Source organism: Exophiala dermatitidis (genome assembly GCF_000230625.1).
Source record: "Exophiala dermatitidis NIH/UT8656 unplaced genomic scaffold supercont1.1, whole genome shotgun sequence".
Taxonomy (NCBI): domain Eukaryota; kingdom Fungi; phylum Ascomycota; class Eurotiomycetes; order Chaetothyriales; family Herpotrichiellaceae; genus Exophiala; species Exophiala dermatitidis.
In genome coordinates, this window is record NW_008751646.1 from 430,615 (window position 1) to 450,099 (window position 19,485).

Genomic DNA, 19,485 nt, shown 5'->3' on the forward strand with positions numbered 1-19,485 from the left:
CCATACGGCGGGTTACAAGCCAAGTTGAGGCTGCTTACTACGCGGCTTGAACGGCCCGTCGGCCAATGATATCGACAATAGCGAGCACCAGACCAAGTCCAAGGTCCTCATACCACAACTTGAACTAGGATTACAGCCTGCCCTGCAGTGGTAACAAGTTGAAGGAGTATTGATCATTCATGCGCTGGGGTGGGATGTGACCAACGTCCTGGGTATCTGTGTTATTCAACTACTGCATTGGTATCCGACATTCATATCATCGTCATCATGCCGACCTAGAACACTGTCAAGCAGCTAACCGTGTCGTTCTTGAGCACTTCCAATAGCAGCCCCGGGAATCCGAATAGTTGGGTAGTGCTCATGCCTTTGATCGCCTCCGCTGCCCCTGCGTCATCGGTCTGGTCCTGCGTCGGGCTGTCCTCCTCCAAATCGCCCAGCAGGTCTATTGAACTTTCCGGACTCTCCGCCCAGCCCCTGTTCAGGACCATACCTCGTTGCAGTTGTTTGTCCTCGTGATCGTCCTTGTACCACGCCTGCTTGAGCACAGCCGAAATTTCGGAGAACGACATCTCTGAAGTCAGATCCCTTTCACCTGTGTGGATCGTCCAGCGACTTCTTCGGTGTCGATTAAACGAGAAGGACCCCGGTATATTCCCATGCAGAAATATCTTTGTGGCAACAAGTTGAGCGCTGGACGACGTTGCTGGTTCAGATGCGACGGTGCCGGGGAATGCTGGCGATCTGACTCCTGGTGAAGAGATGAGTATATCGAAGCCATGATTGAAATAGTTGTAGAAGGATTCCTTGCTCGATTCAGGCCGACAAGTACCCTCCGCATCCTGCTCGAGATCCGAATCTTCTGTGTAGCTTTGAATCGAGGATTGATCGGTATCCACGCCGTGAGGGTCCAGCCCAGGTGACATGCTGGGGGGTTTCCTGTGCGCTGGGTTGCCCGTTGCATGGATGGTAATCCTTCGATCATTCTTGCGATAGATAGCATCAGGTGGCCCCAATTCAGCCACCAGATCCTGAGGTGTAGTCTCGTGTAAAGTGATTGCAAACGGTGGCAAGCTTCTTCGTATCATCTCCAGTTTTCCAGCTCCAAGTACTCTTACCTCCTCGATCTCATCGGCAATTGTCTCTGTGGACTTTCCACCAAGCGATGGAAGTCGAGGGTATGTGGGAGGCCTCGTGTACAGGTTTGTTCGGGCCTCGGGCCATGAGGACCCCATAAAGACCGCCATAGATGTAGCCGGGCCTGTTGCATTGGACGACAATATGGAAACGAAATCGACTTTATCCGACCACGACTTGTGTTGAATTGGAAATGTAAATGCAAGCCCGGGATACGAGAGGACATAAGTACCCGTCGAATTCCCGGTCTCTGGCGGGATGTATTCGCCGGCATATGTAGGGCCGAAGAGGCGATTGTAGACATGTTTGAAGGACGGCCCACTGGGCGTTGTCTCTTCCAGGCTACCTGTATCTGAACTCTTGTTCCGGCGCACAAGCTCCGTATTCTTGTACGCAAACGAGCCGAGAGAGAAGTCTAGGATTTCGATCAGTCGTAAGCGTTGGTCTGGTCCATCGAAGCGTAGTCTAAGCCCGTTTCGTGGCAGGCTGACGATGACAGGCTGGCTGATAGGCTCAGAAGCAGAGTACGATAGTTCAAGATTGGGATAAGTCTGCGGAGACGACTTGAGCCTCGTCAGAATGCTGTAAAGGGAGGACCCGAGCACTTTCTAGGTTAGTAGAACACGGTACGCAGAAGCAGCAGGCCGTACCTATCCAGCCAATACCCCTTTCAGGCTGGATGTGGAGGGCAGCATTGGGAGATGTGCTGGTCATGATGAAGCCGGCATACTGTGGTCTGGCCACGTCCTCACCGACAGTTACAACGGACAGGAAGACCTGATAAACAGACAATGGCGCCTAGATAAGTTACAAGGGAGACAAACAGTATGATGTCGGGTGTCATGTCGTTGCCAACGCGAGTCATTCAGCCCTGTCACGCGCAAGGCCGCCGTTCCCCGCTTAGTCATTAGCGTCCGCGATTTGTTTACTTTGCATCCTGTTTGGGTCACGCCGCATGCTTCCCGTTGATGCCAATGCCGGTCCTTGTCCGCTACTACTATTCCCTGCATACTGTAACTTGCACTTTATTCTCTACGCCAAGTTCTACATCTTAAAAAACATCTATGTGCAAGTAAACCTGCCCACAGGTGCTGCGCAACCTCCTGATTCTTGAGGGCCGCCGATACCTCTCCAGCCATGGCACCGCCCCGGCCGACACTGCCCTCCTCAAGGAGTTCGATGCGCCCTCCACCCAGACCGAATGCGACGCACACGGCCTCGATGACCGGCAGAGCTCCTTCTCCGGCTCTGTCCAATGCTTCAAGTAACACTTCTAGCGCAGGGACCAAGAGGAAAGACAGAGATTTCGATAACGACCATGGCGAAGAGACCAACATCCATGTGGTGGTGCGGTGTCGAGGCCGCAGTGAACGAGAAGTGCGCGAAAACAGCGGCGTGGTGGTGTCAACAAACGGCGTCAAGGGGCAAAGCGTGGAGCTGTGTATGGGACCGAATGCGATCAGCAACAAGACATATTACTTCGACAAAGTCTTCTCGCCCGCAGCAGACCAAGCTATAATCTTCGACGATGTGGTCGCGCCGATACTGAACGAGATGTTGACCGGCTTCAACTGCACGATATTCGCTTACGGGCAAACGGGAACAGGGAAGACGTACACAATGTCTGGAGACATGACGGATACGTTTGGCTTGCTGTCCGACGCAGCTGGCATTATACCCCGGGTATTATATTCACTATTCCAAAAGCTGGAGTCAGATGAGGTGGAGTGCTCTGTCAAGTGTTCTTTCATCGAGTTATACAATGAAGAACTAAGGGATTTGCTATCCACAGACGACACTGTCAAGCTCAAAATCTATGACGATTCGAGTAAAAAGAGCCACTCTGCCACGGTCGTTCAAGGCATGGAAGAATCGTACATCAAGAATGCAGCAGCCGGCATCAAATTGCTTCAGCAAGGAAGCCACAGGCGCCAAGTCGCTGCAACCAAATGCAACGATCTCAGTTCCCGAAGCCACACAGTCTTTACAATTACAACATTCATCAAGAGAGTTAACGAGACAGGAGAAGATTATATCTGCTCTGGGAAACTCAACCTTGTGGATTTGGCTGGTAGCGAGAATATTCAACGAAGTGGAGCTGAGAACAAAAGAGCGGCCGAGGCAGGGTTGATCAACAAGAGTTTGTTGACTCTCGGAAGAGTCATCAATGCGCTTGTTGATAAGAGCTCACATATCCCATACCGCGAATCCAAGCTCACACGATTGCTGCAGGACTCGCTAGGTGGAAGAACCAAAACTTGCATAATAGCAACAGTTTCACCCGCGAAGAGCAATCTCGAGGAAACCATTTCAACCCTTGACTATGCCTTTCGCGCAAAGAATATCCGCAACAAACCTCAGGTCAACTCGATGATATCCAAGAAGACCTTACTCAAGGAATTCACCACCGAAATCGAAAAGCTCAAGAGCGAACTGATTGCCACTCGACAACGCAATGGCGTCTATTTGACCAATGAGCAATACGAAGAGATTACGGTGGAAAGCGAGTCGCGGAGGATCCTGAGTGAAGAGCAAAGGGCACGAATTGAGACTCTGGAAATCAGTCTTCGAAATAAAGTCCAGGAGTTGTTCAGTTTAACAAACAATTTCACCATTATGAAACGGGACAACGAGGCCACCCGAGCAATTCTGGAAAGTACCAAAGACGTTTTGGTGAAAACAGAAGCTGTCCTCGCGGAGACGAAGGCACACCTGGAGGAAGAGGCAGCGCTGCGACAAGCACACGAAGCAACCGAAGAACACCTGTACGGCATCGGCACGAAACTGATTTCCACTCTTGGCGCATCTTTGAACGATGTTGATGGGCTGCATGCGAAGTTACGACGCCGTTCTCAACTACACTCTCAAAATCGCAACGTTTGGGACACGTCAGTCGGCCGTGTCACGAATGTGTCAGAACTGGTGGATGCGCGCATTGAGCAATTTCGAATCGCACATTCAGAAATGATTGAAGCGACCTCGGCTAGGCTGGCGGCATTTTTGTCTTCGGAAAAAGCGGCTCTCCAGAAGTCGACTCGACTGGTGGTCTCCAAGGCTACCGAACTGAACCAAGACCACGCAGTCATGGAGACCCAGTGTGCAGAAGCCAAAGATGCAATGAATGACGTCCTGGAAGAGATTAAGGATCTCCGGGAGGACCTCAAAGAAAAGGTCGGCGCAGGCCTGCATGGCTTGTCGCAGGCTGCAGCCAAGATATCCGCCGAGGTGATTTCGGAATTGGAACAGTTCCACACCCAGTTACATTCGTCCTACAGCGGTCTTGGAAAGGATTTCAAAGCCATGTTCGACGACATGACCAAGCAATTGGCCGCTCAACGCGAAGAGGCCGACGCCTTACGGTCCGCACTAGAGAAGGCGAACCGCGCAAACATTGAGGCACAGCTGGAGGCGTCGACACAACTTGAGGCCATTCGGGATGAAGAGAGGGAGGCATCCCGCGCGGAGAAAGAGCGGCTTAAAGAACAGATCATGCAGTTTATTGATTTGTCCCATGAGCGTCAACAAGAGCATCTCTCCAGCAGATTGATTAACACCCAGTCTCACCTCCTCGAGGCAACCGAGCAGTTTGAGAATGCCGATCGAGTGTTCCGTGAGGGCATGGGCCGATTGAGCACTCAAGGCGAACAACTGATGACGAGAGTGGTCAATTCGAAGGACGATCTTAAGAATAAAATGAAGGGGGATTGGACGGTATGTACCGACCTTTACTGTTGTAATTCACCTGCTAACAAGTTCATTCAACAGGCCGTCAGTGCGCGAAATAATGCCATTCAAAAGTCCACCAAGGCCGTTCACGAGGAAACGATCAAGATAGTGGATGCCCAATTGTCCCAAATGGCTACCCAGATGGCTGTCCTCGACGAGTTCGTGACTCGCGCAAGGTCGCAGAACGAGTCTCATCATACCGAGCGTGTTCAGAGAATGCAGAAGGTTATTGGAAATGCTCGAGACGGGTTTAATGAACTTGAGAAACAATTGGAATCGCGTGCCGGAGATATGGGTACTTTCGAGGGCGATTTTAAATCGCAGACCGAAGGTCTTGATGGTCTGACAAGCTCTTTGGATAATGATGCGCGACCACTCCTGAAAAACTTGCAGGAAGAGATGTCGACGGCTAAATTGATCGAGTATAGTCCGACAGGACAGACGCCGGAAAAGAAGGAATGGGATTATCCTACCCATCTGCCAAGGACTGAGAGGCATGACTCTATCATCGCCCGATTAAGGGGTCTTGCTGATCCAGCGGCAAATACTCCTCCTATATCCACGAGTATCCCGACGTCAGGAGGAGGAGGGAGAAGTGGCGGTGATGGTGGTGATGGTGATCGTTCACCTCGCAAACAACGTGACAACTTGAATGGGCAGACTTCGACTTCATCTCCACGCAAATTTGGAGGAGGACCCCTATCGCCGTCGAAATTGAAACAGCCGAGTCCGAGTAAAACAAAGGTCTTTGCTGATGCAGTGGATACTACAAATCTGCAGCAGGAATTTGAGTCGAAGTTGCAATCTCAAAACACAATGACGGCCACGACGGTCTCGACTGACAACAACCATCCAACGAAAGCGCCACTCGGTCTCAAAGAAATTGACATCAATGTCGTCGCTGGGAGACCGGCGTCGGCTTCGGCGTCGGGTTTGAATGGAGGAGGGTTGGATTCAGGTTTGGGTTCAACTACGGCGGCCGAAGAAAAGCCCGTCCTGCTCGATTTCAGTAAAAGTCTCGGCAGTGGTGGATCTGGCCAACCGCCGCTGAAGAGACATGCCACGACAAATGCGGTTGTCGAGAGTAAGTTGCCTACTGGTGTCTCGATGAAATTGGGTCGGGCGAAGAGTAGTGTTGCTGCTTTGAATATGGGCATGGGTGGAGCGGGAGTTGAGAATTCTAGTTTCACCCAGAGTGTGGGAGGGAGAACAGCAGGAGGTGGGAGGAGGTTGAGAAGCAGTCCTCCTGAATGATGCCAGTGAGGATGGGAGTTTCATGGGGTATATTTCCGTGATGGGAGGGTGTACTGTATTTTTTGTGCGTTTCTGTGTAGCAGGATGATAGGTAACCAGGTTGTTCGATACACCTTGGGATCCATGGAGGGACATGCCGAGTGCCAGTCATTGATAGTTGTTTTGTTTGAAGGTATTCATTTTTCTGTTGGGTCAGAGACGGTACGATTAGTTTAGTGTTCGAACGAACCGAATATTGGGATCCTTGATGGATTGATCAACGGTGTTGATTCTTGAAGAGTGTCGTGTTTGTTTGTCCGTAGATCTGCTCGAATCAAACAACAACCCCTTTTCCACAATCACATCGTATGCATTGGAGTGGCATCCATCACTAGCCAGCCTTGCGCCACTAGAATTGGAAACCTGACCTAGGTACCTATGTACCTACCTTGTCCAGTACTTGAAGTAAGGTAGGTACTTCAAGGTAGATGCACCTCACCTACTGTGGAGCGAAGGAAAAAAACATAGTACAGTAAGGTGAATGATGTGAACCATAATAATATCTATCCAAAATTGACTGCGGCTGAGACCACATTTCAAATGCTCTTAGTGCACTAGAAAGCAGTTGCTAGTATGCATGCTATAACGGTCATCTATAGAGGGGGGTACCTCGGGCTTCTCATTATTCCCCCGTACTGGTATACGCTTGCGCTTATACTTGCATCTCCATTGGTGACGTGAAAGCCTCCTCCTCTGGGAAATGCATCTACTCTTCCTCAGCGAGACCGCTGAACCTGACACCACCGGGACCGGTACCGGTACCAATACCAGCAGCAGCAGCAGCAGTAGCGCTACCTGCATCTCCGCCAGTCACGGTCGCGCTGCCGGTCGTGGCCGTGTTAGCTTCCATGACCTGCCTGATGTCCTCCAAACGTCTCTGAAACCGCTCAATCATCTCCTCCATGGTCTCTTTTTCAGCAGCGGCAGCTGTAGCATCGTCTGGCATGTTGCCCCGTCCTTCGATGCGGAGCATGAGAGGATCCTCGCCTTCGTCTGCAGCGCCTGCACCGCCATCGCCGCCGATCGTCGGGGCCGCCGTGATGGTCGATCGGAGAACTTGCCAGTCTGCGCTGAGGCTTTGGGCTGACACGACTTCGTACGCTGGCCCCATTTGCGGGATGGGGATGGAGGAATCGTGAGACCTCGAGTGTGAGTGTGAATGCGATTGGGACTGTGCTGCCTGAGACTGTGACTGAACCTGTGCACGCGGCTGCACGTCAAGAATTAAGTAGTGTTCGCGAACGCCAGCAACAGGCGGCGGCAGGCGAGGGTGGTGTCTCTCATCGTCGTCGTCATTATTATTATCATTGTCGTCATCGTCGTGGGTGTCATTATCAGAATCCTGCGCTGCTCGTGCTCCTGCTCGTGTTGGGTGTATCGAACCCGCGCGCTGCGAGGGATCCAGACTCTCGAGGCTGCGGCACGCTGCTTCAGCTATGATGTCCGAGTCGTCGTCGGCAAAGACATAGTGAACCGTCGGGTGATGGTGTTCGTTGGTCACACTGTCCTCGATCAAGGTGAAGAAAGGCTGAAAGGACGGGACGGGGTCTGTTGTCGAGCGGCCAGTGCCGATGCCATAGTGTTCGGACTCGACGGCATGCTCGTGCTCATGCCCAGACTCGATATCAAGCCGTTGTGGGAATGGAGCCTGATGGGAGGCTACGATGGGGTCCTCGTCAAAATGCGGTTGCGGAGAGGCCGCATGTAGGAGGCCGCGCGCAGCCAACGTCGTCGATGGAGTCGGATTCGACTGTCCGCTGCTTCGTCGTAGGGAGGATTTGGACTTCGCCGGCGACGAGGACGAGAGCGGAGCAGGTTGTTGGGGCTGGGACATGTCAGGGTTGATAGAGCTCAGATGACGGCTACATGATGATAGCCATGACGGATGCGTGGAGGGCGACAGGTGAGGATGATAAGTGATAGTAAATAAAGAATGGGCGTGTACACGGATTCCTAACAAACGGCCGATGGCGTTGTGAGGCAAACACATCGTCACGGGCGCAGGCGGCTCTCCACATTGTGGTGGATAAGATAAGATCATGATACGGTGAAGTATACATCGTTCCACGAATGTGATACGGCCAAACAAAAGCGTGTGAAATGAAGAGCTAAAATGACACTAATAATTGTATCTCAACGTCAACCGTCCATCCGGTCAATTCCACATCTGTATATATAGAATACTGTAAGGATACCCCTGACTCATGCTATGTTCTGCCATTCAATCCATTCATAGGCCTCGTCTTGCTTGACATCGAGCCAAGTTTTTTCCGCGATGGATGGGAAGAAGGTTGTCGTGGTTGGCGCCGGCCCAGTCGGGTCGCTAGCCGCTCTGTATGCTGCCTCTCGTGGTGCCGACGTCGAGGTATATGAGCTTCGGAATGGTAAGCCCTCCTTTCCCCGACAACCTCTCTCTTCTGTACCATGCATCATATGTCGACGTGATGAGCTGAACATTATAAGACCTCCGTAATGCCGAAACGACACCTCTAAACTTCACAAAATCCATCAACCTGGCCCTCTCCGAAAGAGGCATCAACGCTCTCCGCTCCACCAGCAATGACAAACTCTTGGAGACCGTGCTCGAGCATACCATCCCTATGCACGGCCGGATGATCCACACGCGCTCTGCCACCGGAGCTCTGACCGAGCAGTCACAGCTTTATGATGTGCATGGCCGTTTCCAGCGTTCCGTGGACCGTGGCGTTCTCAACGGGGTTCTGCTGGATCATCTGGACTCTTTATCGAATGTCAAAATCTTCTTCCAGCATAAACTGACTGGAGCCGACTTCCGCAAAAAGAAAGCCTGGTTCGAAGTCACCGATAAGACGAACAACATCGATGCCGACCGACCAAAGGAAATCGAAGTTGATTTCGACCTCCTCATTGGAGCCGATGGAGCCCATTCAGCCACCAGATATCACATGATGAAGTATGCTCGGATGGACTATCATCAAGAGTATATCGACTGTCTGTGGTGTGAATTCACAATGCCACCGAACATGTCTGGAGACTTTGCGATCTCACCGCATCATCTTCACATTTGGCCGGCAGGAAGTTTCATGTTCATCGCTCTTCCTAACCTGGACAAGTCCTTTGTATGCACACTGTTCGGGCCGGTGGACATGTTTGTGAAACTGGAGAACGCGCCTGATGCCGAGCTTGTGGCTTTCTTTGACCAGCATTTCCCCGGTGTGACTGACCACATCTCTCCCGATGATCTGATCGCCCAGTTCAAGCGGAATCCGCACTTACCCTTGATCAATATCAAGTGTTCTCCACACCATTTTGGCGACAGTGTTGTCATTGTTGGTGATGCGGCCAATGCAATGGTTCCATTTTATGGTCAGGGCATGAACGCAGGCATGGAATCCGTCAGGGTACTGTTCTCAAAACTGGATGAATTTCCCAACGCGGCGGAAGCACTTACCAAATATACCGAGGAACGGAGCAAAGATGCTCACGTCATCGCCGACCTGGCCCTCGGCAACTACATTGAGATGAGGTCGTCCGTGACCTCGCGTCTGTACAAGTTGCGCAAGTACATTGAAGAGAGACTCGACAAGTACTTCCCCAGCCTTGGATGGGCAACTCAGTACTCTCGGGTCAGCTTCAGCAACATGAGATACAGCGAGGTACTGAAGCGGTCACAGCGTCAGAAACGAATTCTCACAGGCCTGTTGTTGGCTGTCGCAGCGGCAGCTCTCAGTGGCTCGTTGGCGGCAATTTGGCTTTATGTTGTTCGCTTCTCTCGACGTCGGCGTGCAATGTTGTATCTTGTGATCCAGCAGGTGAAATGGTGAACGGCCTCAGCCTTGTGTCTGAGATGTGCTCAGGGGACCCGCCTTTGCACATGTCAGGCCTCTCTTGGGCCTCAGTTGTCCCTTTGATGAGGCACACCTCATCCTTTGTCGAGACAGCATGTGACACGATGAACTGCAGCGCTCACCCCCATGGACGTCATCTACTCACCCGGCTTATCTCCGGCATTCTCCGGTCCGCCAAGCGCTACACCTTGCCGCTAAGTGATTGTCCGTATATATCAGTCAACATGGGTGTAGTTTCTCGAACAACAAAGGATCATGCTATCCATCCTCGATTTTACTCAACAAGGAGTAAGACAGTCAAGATGATCCAAAAGGTCTACAACAGAAAGAATCGAGGGTTTGCCGTCCCCAAATCGGTAAGTTCTCATCATCTGGGTGCATTGCCCAAAATGGTGGTGCCGATCTGACTCTTCATCTATAGGTCGTTCTAGAGGAGCAGCACCGTCTTTCCAAAACTAGGAAGAAACGTGCCGTCGCTACGCCTCTCAATACCTCCACCGCCGTGGTTGCCTCTAATGCCGACCCCCCAATCATGGCTTTACCTAACGAAGCTCTCCTCTTGGTCTTTGAGAATCTTGATGTCCCCAGCCGGATCTCGTTCGCCCTGACCAACAAGTTCTTCGCCCAGATCGGCCAAAAGGTCTCTACCGATCTCACCGACGTTCCCAGCGTGACCAAGTACCACAAGAACTGCGCAGCCACCCCGTGCATGTACGTCAATCACATCAGTGACCGTCGCATTCTCATGTTGCAATTGGCCAATTGGATGCCCCGAGGCACTCGACTCTGCTGGATATGTCTGAAGTATACCAAAACCAAGCAAGACAAGTGGACCACGACCCATAAAATCGACTTCTCCGGAATAGGTCGATTGGGCCATCCACACGTCGATTGCGTTGACAAGGTCCATGCTCACCGCCGTTGCCTGCCAATTGCAGAACTTGGCCGGTGGGCATGGACTACCGAAGGTGCATGTGGAGGTTTCGGTCGCTTTGAGGGCACACCGAATCTCATCGAGGGCTCTCACTTGTACAATGCCGGCTTTTGATTTGTTTGTCTTTACGGTACCCTCTCGCTCTGTCTCTCTCTTTGATCGACCAGGCCTCCTCGACGGCAGATACACCTCAAGTGGGCACCATTAGGTTTGGGCAGGAGATCCCTTGGAAGAAGAACATTTTGTGTTATTTTTCAAGAAAGAACTTGTCATCATTGGTCAGGGAGGAAACAGACGGGAGGCATCAAAAGACGCAAGCAAGAGGCGCTCTTTGCTGAACATGGTTGGGTGTGAGGATTTTGTGGAACCGGTATCCGAGACACTAGGGGGAGAAAGGACAACGACAACATGAACGTTGTATGGATGATGTGCCTTGGAGGGTTGTCAGTGGATGACGGAACCGAATTGCCAGGCCCAGCCTAGTGTTGGAGATTGAGTTACAGGAAACTTCAGGGTGATTACAGCACCACGAGCTTTATGACAGGAACAGACCACGCGAGGGTCTCGTTCATCAAACACGAGAAACGACACGAGTTCAACATGAGAAGACATGACTTCTAATGACCTTTGCCCGGTTGTTTGCGTATTCGTATCTCTATTCGTATCCGTGTTCGTGTTCATGTTCATGCGTTTATTCGCGTGTAGTGTATATACGTACATCGTTGCTCATGCTCATATTCAAGGTCATGGTCATGGTCATGGTCATGGATGAAAACAATAGCAATGAGGATTGACACCAACGCCCATATATGGGCTGTGCTTCCCACAATGAACCAAACGCCCCCGATCGCCCGTCGCTCATGCTCCAAGAACAAATCAAATAGGTTGACTTCCTCACCGGGCCCCATATATGCCGGATAGAAGACGGGGTCACTACAACGATACTTGCCCGCCTTTTCTCTTTCGCCATTCTAACTGATCTGCACCTCTTCACCCTTATCATCCGCATCCCCTTCAATTTTACCCAAAATCCTTCTCTCGAGCTTACTCACCGGCCTGAACTGATACCAACAGCTCGGCGCCTCGAGGACGTATCGATTCATGGCCTCCCTGAACCTCCGTTTATATTCCTTGGGACTAGTGACCGTGGGCCGATTTTTGCCGCCTCGGGCGAACCCGCGATCTTTGATCCAGCTCTCCAATTTCTTGTCCCACGTGTAGGTGCGGATACAATCAATGATGCCGACCACGAGCTCTTTGCGAGTCTCGTCGATCGCCAGCATCAAGCTGTAGTCCATGACATTCTGGCGCGCCAGGAACAAGGTGTCATTGTGAACGGATGACCGCAAAAGCTTTTTGCTGTGCTCGCGTGTAAACAAGGGCGACTCGTAGATGAATTCGACCATGTTTTCATCCAGGAGAACCTCATTCTTTTCTCCAGTCGCGTTGATCTTGCGGTTGCGCATGCTTCCTTTCAGGTCGAAGATGCGGGTAGGGACGCGGTCGTAGAAAAGGTTTTCCATGAGCACCAGAAACCAGTTGTACTCCAGCCCCGTCACGGGGTTTTTGATGATGATCTGGTAAAAGCCCAGCATCTTGGCAATAACCGAGGGCAGTTCGTGGAAGAAGGCCTCGGACATGATTTGGAAATAGTTGGGCGCGAACTTCAGGAACGACTGCGTCTCGACAGGCGATAACGACTTCAGAACAAATCGATCGTCTAGAGTTTTCAGGAAAATTGATTTGGTCTTGCCTCCTTTGGAATCCCATTTCAGGCATCTGGACAGCGATTCGACGATCCTGTCAGCGACGCCACATTTCCTGCGAACGGCGTCGAATTGTTCTGCAAAAAAGATCTTGCACACCATCTTCGCGGGACCTTCTTGGAACTGGTATTTCAAATGAGTCCCTGTCTTTCGCAACAGTGAGTGCATCACATCGGCTTGCGGATCGTCGATATGCTCGTCATGCCCGCTCAGGTCGAGAGCAACGTTGTCACGGACTGGACGGTTTTGCATATTATACAACATTGTCTTGTAGTCTTGCGAGTCCAAGGCGAATGCAATGATGGAGCTTGGCTCGTCTTCGCGGACAATAATGTCACAATCGGCAAAGATATGTTCAGCCGAACCAAGAGGATATTCCAGCGGCGTCCATCCACTTGAGGAGCGTTCGGCCCAGAAGTTGGTCAACATTTTCATCAACGAGGTCCGTTCATGCTTGGGAAGCTCTTTGAGATCCACGTCTTCCTGAGATATTCGCAAGAGATCCTCGGGCGAATCGGGCAGTTGGATGTCCTCCGAGTCCTCTTCGATATCACTCCGATCCTCGATCTCGGAAGCTGCGTGGCTGGATTCCGGAACATCGACTTCATTTTCCGTTGTGTCTGCTGGCCTCTCTTCAACGTGTGAGTCCGGATCTCCTCGCTGAGTTGCCTGTGTCTCAGCCATCCCTTCAGCGGTGTTAACTGTCTGCCCATTCTCCTCCAGCGAGTCAAGATCGAGACCAAATACATCATCCGAATCGCCTCTTTCCTCGACAGCTTCGTCGACATCCTTGTAGACCTCGACGATGGGCTTGGAGACTGCAAGAGGGTAAACACGAGATTGTTTGCTTCTGGCAGCCCGCAACCTTCGTTCTCGGATCCGTTCCCTTTCAAATTCACGACTTAGCTGCTCGAAATGCTTGGCAAGGTTGGAGACGCGCGAATCTTTACGGCTATTGATGGCTCGCGGAATCAAAGAGTGACCTTTTGAGAATGTGTTCTTTTTCAACTGGGACAGTCCCAGCCGCTCAGATAACTTTTTCTCGGACGATTGTGAACTCGCGTCGTCACCACCCGGAGACATTGAAGGACTCTGCTTATTGTGTACTGTCGCAAAACCATTCATTGCGTTGAGGACCGAAAGGGTGCTCGAGGGAGGCTGTCCCAGGTTTCGTCGAAGGGCCACTGAGCCAGCCGGCTGAGATTGTGCACGTGCTAGGACCGGCGAAGAGGAGCTGCCATCTTTGGTTCGTCGCATTGTCCGAGGGGTACTAAGATCCTGGGCGACTATCTGAGGCAAAACGGCTGGTGACGCATCCGAAATGGATCCGACACTCCCTAGACGACTGGATGCCCCATCGACTGCGGCAGGTGAGATTGTGTTGATCTGTCCGGAATTGGTGTCTCCAAGTCTTGCCGAATCCTCGGCAGCAAGCGGTTGCACAACAACTGGTTCTGCTGGCAGAGTGGGACGTTGACTTGGCGATGCTATGGCCAAATCAAGGTGTTTCACATCTTCAACGTTCCTTGGTCCGTCCAAAACGGAAGGTAGGTTCTGCACATCCAAAGGCTTGATTTCTGAAGGTTCCGTGGAGTCCTTTTCCGAGGCAGACGCATTGGAGTGCTCCTCGAAGACTGACTGTAGAACGTCCTGTGTTTTCTCGGGAGACAGATTTGCGCCTCGATCGAGCTCATGGATTGATGCAGGGGCTTCGGGTGGCTCTTTTTCATTGACAGCTTCCTCCGCTGAAGGGGTGGTTGCACCTTCGTCCGCCGAGATCAGAGACGTGACAGAGCCATCTCTTTCAAGGAAGATTTTGCGCAATTGCAAGGCAGCCAATCTGCGGATATCTCTTTCGGAAGGCAAATAATTCTTCTCAAAATCTGCAAAGGCGTTGTCCCATTCCGAGACTTTTTCTTGTGTTGCACGGAGGATGCCGTTGAGCGGGATCGTCTCCCAATACCTCGAGTTTGTATAGCGCTCCTGAAGTTGTCTGATTAGACTGGCATGCTCTTCCGTCGCTCTCTTGGTTAGCCGATCGATCTCGGCACGGCAGGCTTCGAGTGTTTCAGGGAGGACGGCGTCCAGGTTGATATTCTTGAGACGAAGCTTGACAGACACCATGAACCGGGTAATTCGATGCTCCAAGCGGGTATAAACGTCATTGCGAAACTTCAGATCATTGTCAACTTTCCACGTAACCCTCATCCTCGGAACAATGATCTCAAGTAAATCAATAGGATCGTAGTGGACGCGAAGGGCGAAATCTTTGTAGCCGAAATATCGCAGATGGTCCCGGTGTAGGTCGTGGGGGCAGATGCCTGCCCGGGCATGCAGATCTGCACTCCAAAACGAGAGTTCAAGATATTTTCCGAACGAATATTTCCATGTGCTCGAGGACATAGGTGTGACGGTGGTCTCGACGCCACAGATCTTGCACTGACTCCACATGAGGATGACGTCCTGGAAGCCTCGCATTTTCGCTGGGTAAGGCTGGACGAAGACAGTGATCTGAGCCTCGCCGTGCACGTATTGTCGATGATGTTCAAACATTCTCTTCTCGCAAGCTTCGGATTGACAAATCTCGTTTGCGCGATAACACAGATCCTCGACATATTGTCCCAGGGTACAGTCTGCTTCGAATTCGGCTTCGGTTTCGTGCTCGTTGTAGAAACTGAAGGCAAGAAGATCTGGGCCAGAGCAGGGAACAGACGTCTCTGTTGAGACTAGACTAAACAACACCACAATGTTCTGGTGCGCGTAAGGATCGAACAAGTTCCGGTTCCCTGAGAGATATGTCTCCCACTGCTTCTTCTGAGTTTCATAATTGTGCAGGGCCTTGTCATATTCAGCGTCGTGAACTGCATGGATGATCTCGCGCACCTTCTTGCTGGCCCCAGCAAGTGGTCGATGCACCATTTCCGGATGGATGAGAGTAAACTTGGGCGTTTTGCCTTTGTCATCCATAGCTTGTTCGGCAGATAGATCTTGATCTCGAAGTCTTTTGAGGTAAGCAACGCGCCTTTCAAGCTCGCGAGCGCGCATTAGGAGATAGGGTTGAGCGAACTTGACGAATGGCGAAGCTGAGAGGATCCGGGTCTCGTGTTTGAGCACAAGGTCTTCATAAAACGTAGGCACGGGAATATCATCCGGAATGTGCACTGTATCAGGGCTGTCTACATGGGCGGCGGAGGCAGGCTCTCCTTCCTTTTCTAACGCAGGCATTTCTGCATTGGAGACCTCGGAGACGTCGCGGGTTTGTTCGTCAAGGTCTGCAGGATGTCCTTCCGCTTGCTTTGGCTTCGCTTCGTTGTCGTTACCGTCCGTCAAGTTCTTCTTCATAGTTTGGGCGGGAGTTTTGTTGGATTCGGAGCCCTTTTCGGTGGGAGCGCTGGGTATGAGGGCCCACTCGTCCCTCATCAGACACGTCTCCAGCTTCAGATTATAGACCACGTAGACCATGAAATCGGTAACGCGTTTGATCTTCGATAATGTTTCTCGATCTGCACCTCTGAGCGCAATTGTGCAGCCCAGTTGGGGAGGACATCCCGACAAATAGACATATGTCTTCTTCCGCCCATCGGCAACAAACGTTTTGACTTCAAAGGATTCGCAGTGACCAAGCGGGTCTGGTTGGGAGGTGAGCTTGTCCATGGTGTTGGCAATCCGAGCTTGTGTACAGCGAGAGACCCCTTCTAGCACGGATGATTTGACGTTGAAGATGGTCGTAATCTTCGCTTTATCGAGTAGTTCCAGTGCTAAGCCTGACACATTTCGCTGAGCCAAGAGCACGTCCGGTTTCAAGGCGGCGATGCGAGAGACGAGGTTTGAGAGGTATTCCTTTTCTTGCCTGATGACGGGATCAAGACTCATGAAGTGTTGTTCATGCCTGGCGTACTCGAGAGGAAATGTGATAATTAAGATCTTCGGGTTCGAATGGGAGCGGGCCATGCTCTTCAAAGCCACATTTTTGGTGAATATCAATCCAGAGATATATGCAGTATCCCCTGGCTTGCCTCCTGGAATCTTCTTCAATTTGACATAGTTTCTTATGTCTATGTCGTCGCCACCTGGAACGTCCGGGTCCACATCGTCGGTGGCCTTGAGCAGGATCGGAATAAGAGCGTCCTCCCAACTCGAGATTTTCGGGACATTGGCATCTTTCAGGAGCTGCTGTAGCAGCTTATGCACATGCTGAATGCTCGCACGATTGAGTTCCATCGGCGGCGCGGCCACACCACGCATAGATGCACTTCGAGTAATTCTTGAGCCGCCGCGATAGGCACTCACAGCATCTGCAGTGGTCTCCTGCACATCATCCTGTGCTCCTGGGATGATGATATGCAGTCGTTCTCTAGTAGACCTGGGAGTGCCACGTTGATGAACACTGCTTGAGACACTCAGGTTACGCTTCCGAGGATGTCTTAGGATATCGATGTTGCGAGAGCCAGATACACTGCTATCATCGTTGTCCCGCCCCAAATTCAGGAACCCAGCGATACTGCGGTCGCCGATTCGTGAACGGCCTTTTCGCACAGCGGCTAAAAGTCCGCCCAGAGTGGACTTGTCGCTGTCATGGCCGCTGCGAGATAACTTGTCGGGGCTGCTTAGGGCTTCGTTAAGCGATTGCTCATCCTCGCTAGAGGGATCATCAGACAAGTATTGTGCAAGATCGGGGTCAATAATGCTGTCACGATGAAAGGCGGAAGCCTTGCCCTCTCGGAGGGTTTCTTCAGCGGCGCGCCGTTGGAACGGAGCTCGGTCTTCATGATACGCCTTGAAATTTCTTATGTGCTGGTGTCGCGAGTGATGCCGCTTATGACCATGGCCGATAGAGTGGCTAACTTTCAGCGACCTTGACGAGCTGGGTCGTGGTAAAGGTCTGTCAGTGGTGTCAAATTCGAGGACTGCAGATGTTCTGTCGGCACCCTCAAAAGCTCGACGAACAGGAAAACTCATGGTAGGAGTTTTTGCCATGTGCTCCAACAAATGCGACGTGACCGAGGCATTGTCGTCTTCAAATCGAGCAAATGAGCTCCTATGTGATAATGGCTCCGGCGTCCAGGGCCGGCCAGCTGAGTCTGGCAGAGCAGAATCTTCAACCGAGTAGTCAGAGGAATCATCGTCATGAGAAGCAATGATTGATTCACAAGGCTTGCAGACCCTAACGGCACCGTTGGTGCCGAAGTAGCTTCCGTTGAGGAGCACTGTACATTTGTTATCAAAGATCTGGCCACACGTACGGCAGTGATGTTTTCGGCGGAAGGTGGTGAATTGCTCTCCACAGTGGAAACAGTCCTTTGCATTCTCATCTCTCATCCAGAACTCCTTGCTCAAGAGTTTGCTGCGTAACTTGTTGACAGGCCTCGCTTGGGAAGAGCGGGCTTCGGCATTCTTGTTTTTGTCGCCCATAGAAGAATGTCGCTCATTACGGCCCGAGGGAGGAATTGTGGAATCGGAGGAAGATGTGCGCGAGACCCGAAAGCCGGGTAACTTCGATTGACTGATCTTCGGGCCTGTCCTGGCGCTGGCGGTTTGCCGCTCCGCAGTGTCCAGCAAGGGAGATTTCAATCCTGATGCATCTGAGCTCTTCCCATGTGACTGGGATGCGCTTCTAGACGTGGTTGCGACGTTTTCGGCTAAGAGTTCCAGCGGGTTCGAATGCTGCTTCTGTTGAGGTGCAGCATCTTGTCTGCTAGAACTGACTCTGGTCGCAGATTTGTCATCTTGCAATGTGCCGGTGTTTTGGGCAGACACGGGTTCGGCGTGGCTCAAATGGCTTTGAACCGATGTAGACGATAATCCCCGTTCATGAGAAGCCGGGACTGTCCGACCGCTCGGTCGTTGTGTTCCCGTGGGCTGAGGAGAAACAACAAGGCGGATGCTCCTATCCGTTGAGGAGGTATCATTGCTAGGTCTTGACAGGGCCCTTCTTAAGCTTTCGCTATCTGCTGAAGCGGCCAAGCTCCGGTCGTAAGCAGGAGACTCCAGATCAAATCCAGAGCCTGTCCTGGAATGGCTTGCAGAGCTGACGGCATGTATATTGACAGACGTGACAGACGGATCTGCCAATAGTGACGAAGGTTGAGGGGGGACGGTTGGCGATTTCAAGGCAGGGGTGGAAGGCATCGAGACCTTGCTCACACTTGTTGCTTTCGACGACATCCTCGATGACTGGGCAGGTCCGTCAGTTGCAGCAGGCGAGTCGAAGGGATGCAGCCGGGGCGAATGAGCCTTGGACGTAAGAGCCGAGCCAGACTTGGAACTGGCCCGGTCATCCCCATGTAGTAACGTCGTGTTCCCTTCATGTTGTTCTTCGCCATCCTTTGTGGCCCCCACACTGGCGATTAATTTATTGTACAAGCCCGATATGCCACCTTGTATCTCCTCTGCCAGGGTTTTATTTTCAGAATTCTGGTTTGCGGCTGGCGGATCGGTATATTCGTTGAAAACCGTCAAGTTGTTGGATTGTGATGCTGCATTGTGGATAGTGTCCAGTGCCTCGTTGAGAGCGTCCTGGTCCAGTTCCCGCGAAATGGAAGATTTCGAGTCTCGACGCGCCCGTCGACCGAGTGGGAGGAATATGGACGAGGCGGAAGGGCTCGGGTTGTCCTGATGCGTGGAGGGCATGGCAGTTCAGTCTCGGGCGGCCTGTCGGCCATAGAAGAGTCGTGACGATATTCACATGGTTTCATACTCGTGAGATTTATCCTATAGTACTAGACACCAGGAGCGTTGAGCCATGGGACGTCGTTCAAGTTGACAGTAGTTGGCATGCCACCAGTGCCACTGTCCAGACGCAGTA

At 51.8% G+C, this 19,485-nt stretch overlaps 6 protein-coding genes across 6 annotated transcripts; 3 read left to right on the forward strand and 3 right to left on the reverse strand.

The window, feature by feature from the left end:
* Positions 1 to 154: 154 nt before the first annotated feature.
* Positions 155 to 1,971, reverse strand: HMPREF1120_00158 (isoleucyl-tRNA synthetase). The gene is made up of 2 exons (XM_009154148.1): positions 1,785 to 1,971; positions 155 to 1,738 (listed from the first exon to the last, which is right to left on the reverse strand). The coding sequence occupies exons 1-2, from the start codon at positions 1,846 to 1,848 to the stop codon at positions 276 to 278; spliced, it is 1,527 nt and encodes a 508-aa protein (XP_009152396.1). The 5' UTR covers positions 1,849 to 1,971; the 3' UTR covers positions 155 to 275.
* Positions 1,972 to 2,271: 300 nt separating this feature from the next.
* On the forward strand, positions 2,272 to 6,114 carry HMPREF1120_00159 (kinesin family member 11; the record flags this gene model as incomplete). The annotated part of the gene is made up of 2 exons (XM_009154149.1): positions 2,272 to 4,845; positions 4,900 to 6,114. 2 exons carry the CDS (start codon positions 2,272 to 2,274, stop codon positions 6,112 to 6,114), a joined length of 3,789 nt encoding a protein of 1,262 aa, XP_009152397.1.
* HMPREF1120_00160 (uncharacterized protein) lies at positions 3,654 to 8,138 on the reverse strand. Its single transcript, XM_009154150.1, has 3 exons — positions 6,344 to 8,138; positions 4,858 to 6,298; positions 3,654 to 4,782 (listed from the first exon to the last, which is right to left on the reverse strand). Exon 1 carries the CDS (start codon positions 7,985 to 7,987, stop codon positions 6,860 to 6,862), a length of 1,128 nt encoding a protein of 375 aa, XP_009152398.1. The 5' UTR covers positions 7,988 to 8,138; the 3' UTR covers positions 3,654 to 4,782; positions 4,858 to 6,298; positions 6,344 to 6,859.
* Positions 8,139 to 8,428: 290 nt separating this feature from the next.
* HMPREF1120_00161 (kynurenine 3-monooxygenase) lies at positions 8,429 to 9,956 on the forward strand (the record flags this gene model as incomplete). Its single annotated transcript, XM_009154151.1, has 2 exons — positions 8,429 to 8,537; positions 8,617 to 9,956. 2 exons carry the CDS (start codon positions 8,429 to 8,431, stop codon positions 9,954 to 9,956), a joined length of 1,449 nt encoding a protein of 482 aa, XP_009152399.1.
* A 326-nt stretch (positions 9,957 to 10,282) lies between these two features.
* HMPREF1120_00162 (uncharacterized protein) lies at positions 10,283 to 11,028 on the forward strand (the record flags this gene model as incomplete). The annotated part of the gene is made up of 2 exons (XM_009154152.1): positions 10,283 to 10,336; positions 10,402 to 11,028. The coding sequence occupies 2 exons, from the start codon at positions 10,283 to 10,285 to the stop codon at positions 11,026 to 11,028; spliced, it is 681 nt and encodes a 226-aa protein (XP_009152400.1).
* A 415-nt stretch (positions 11,029 to 11,443) lies between these two features.
* HMPREF1120_00163 (1-phosphatidylinositol-3-phosphate 5-kinase) lies at positions 11,444 to 19,483 on the reverse strand. The gene has a single exon (XM_009154153.1). It carries the CDS (start codon positions 19,308 to 19,310, stop codon positions 11,886 to 11,888), a length of 7,425 nt encoding a protein of 2,474 aa, XP_009152401.1. The 5' UTR covers positions 19,311 to 19,483; the 3' UTR covers positions 11,444 to 11,885.
* Between the last annotated feature and the right edge of the window lie 2 nt (positions 19,484 to 19,485).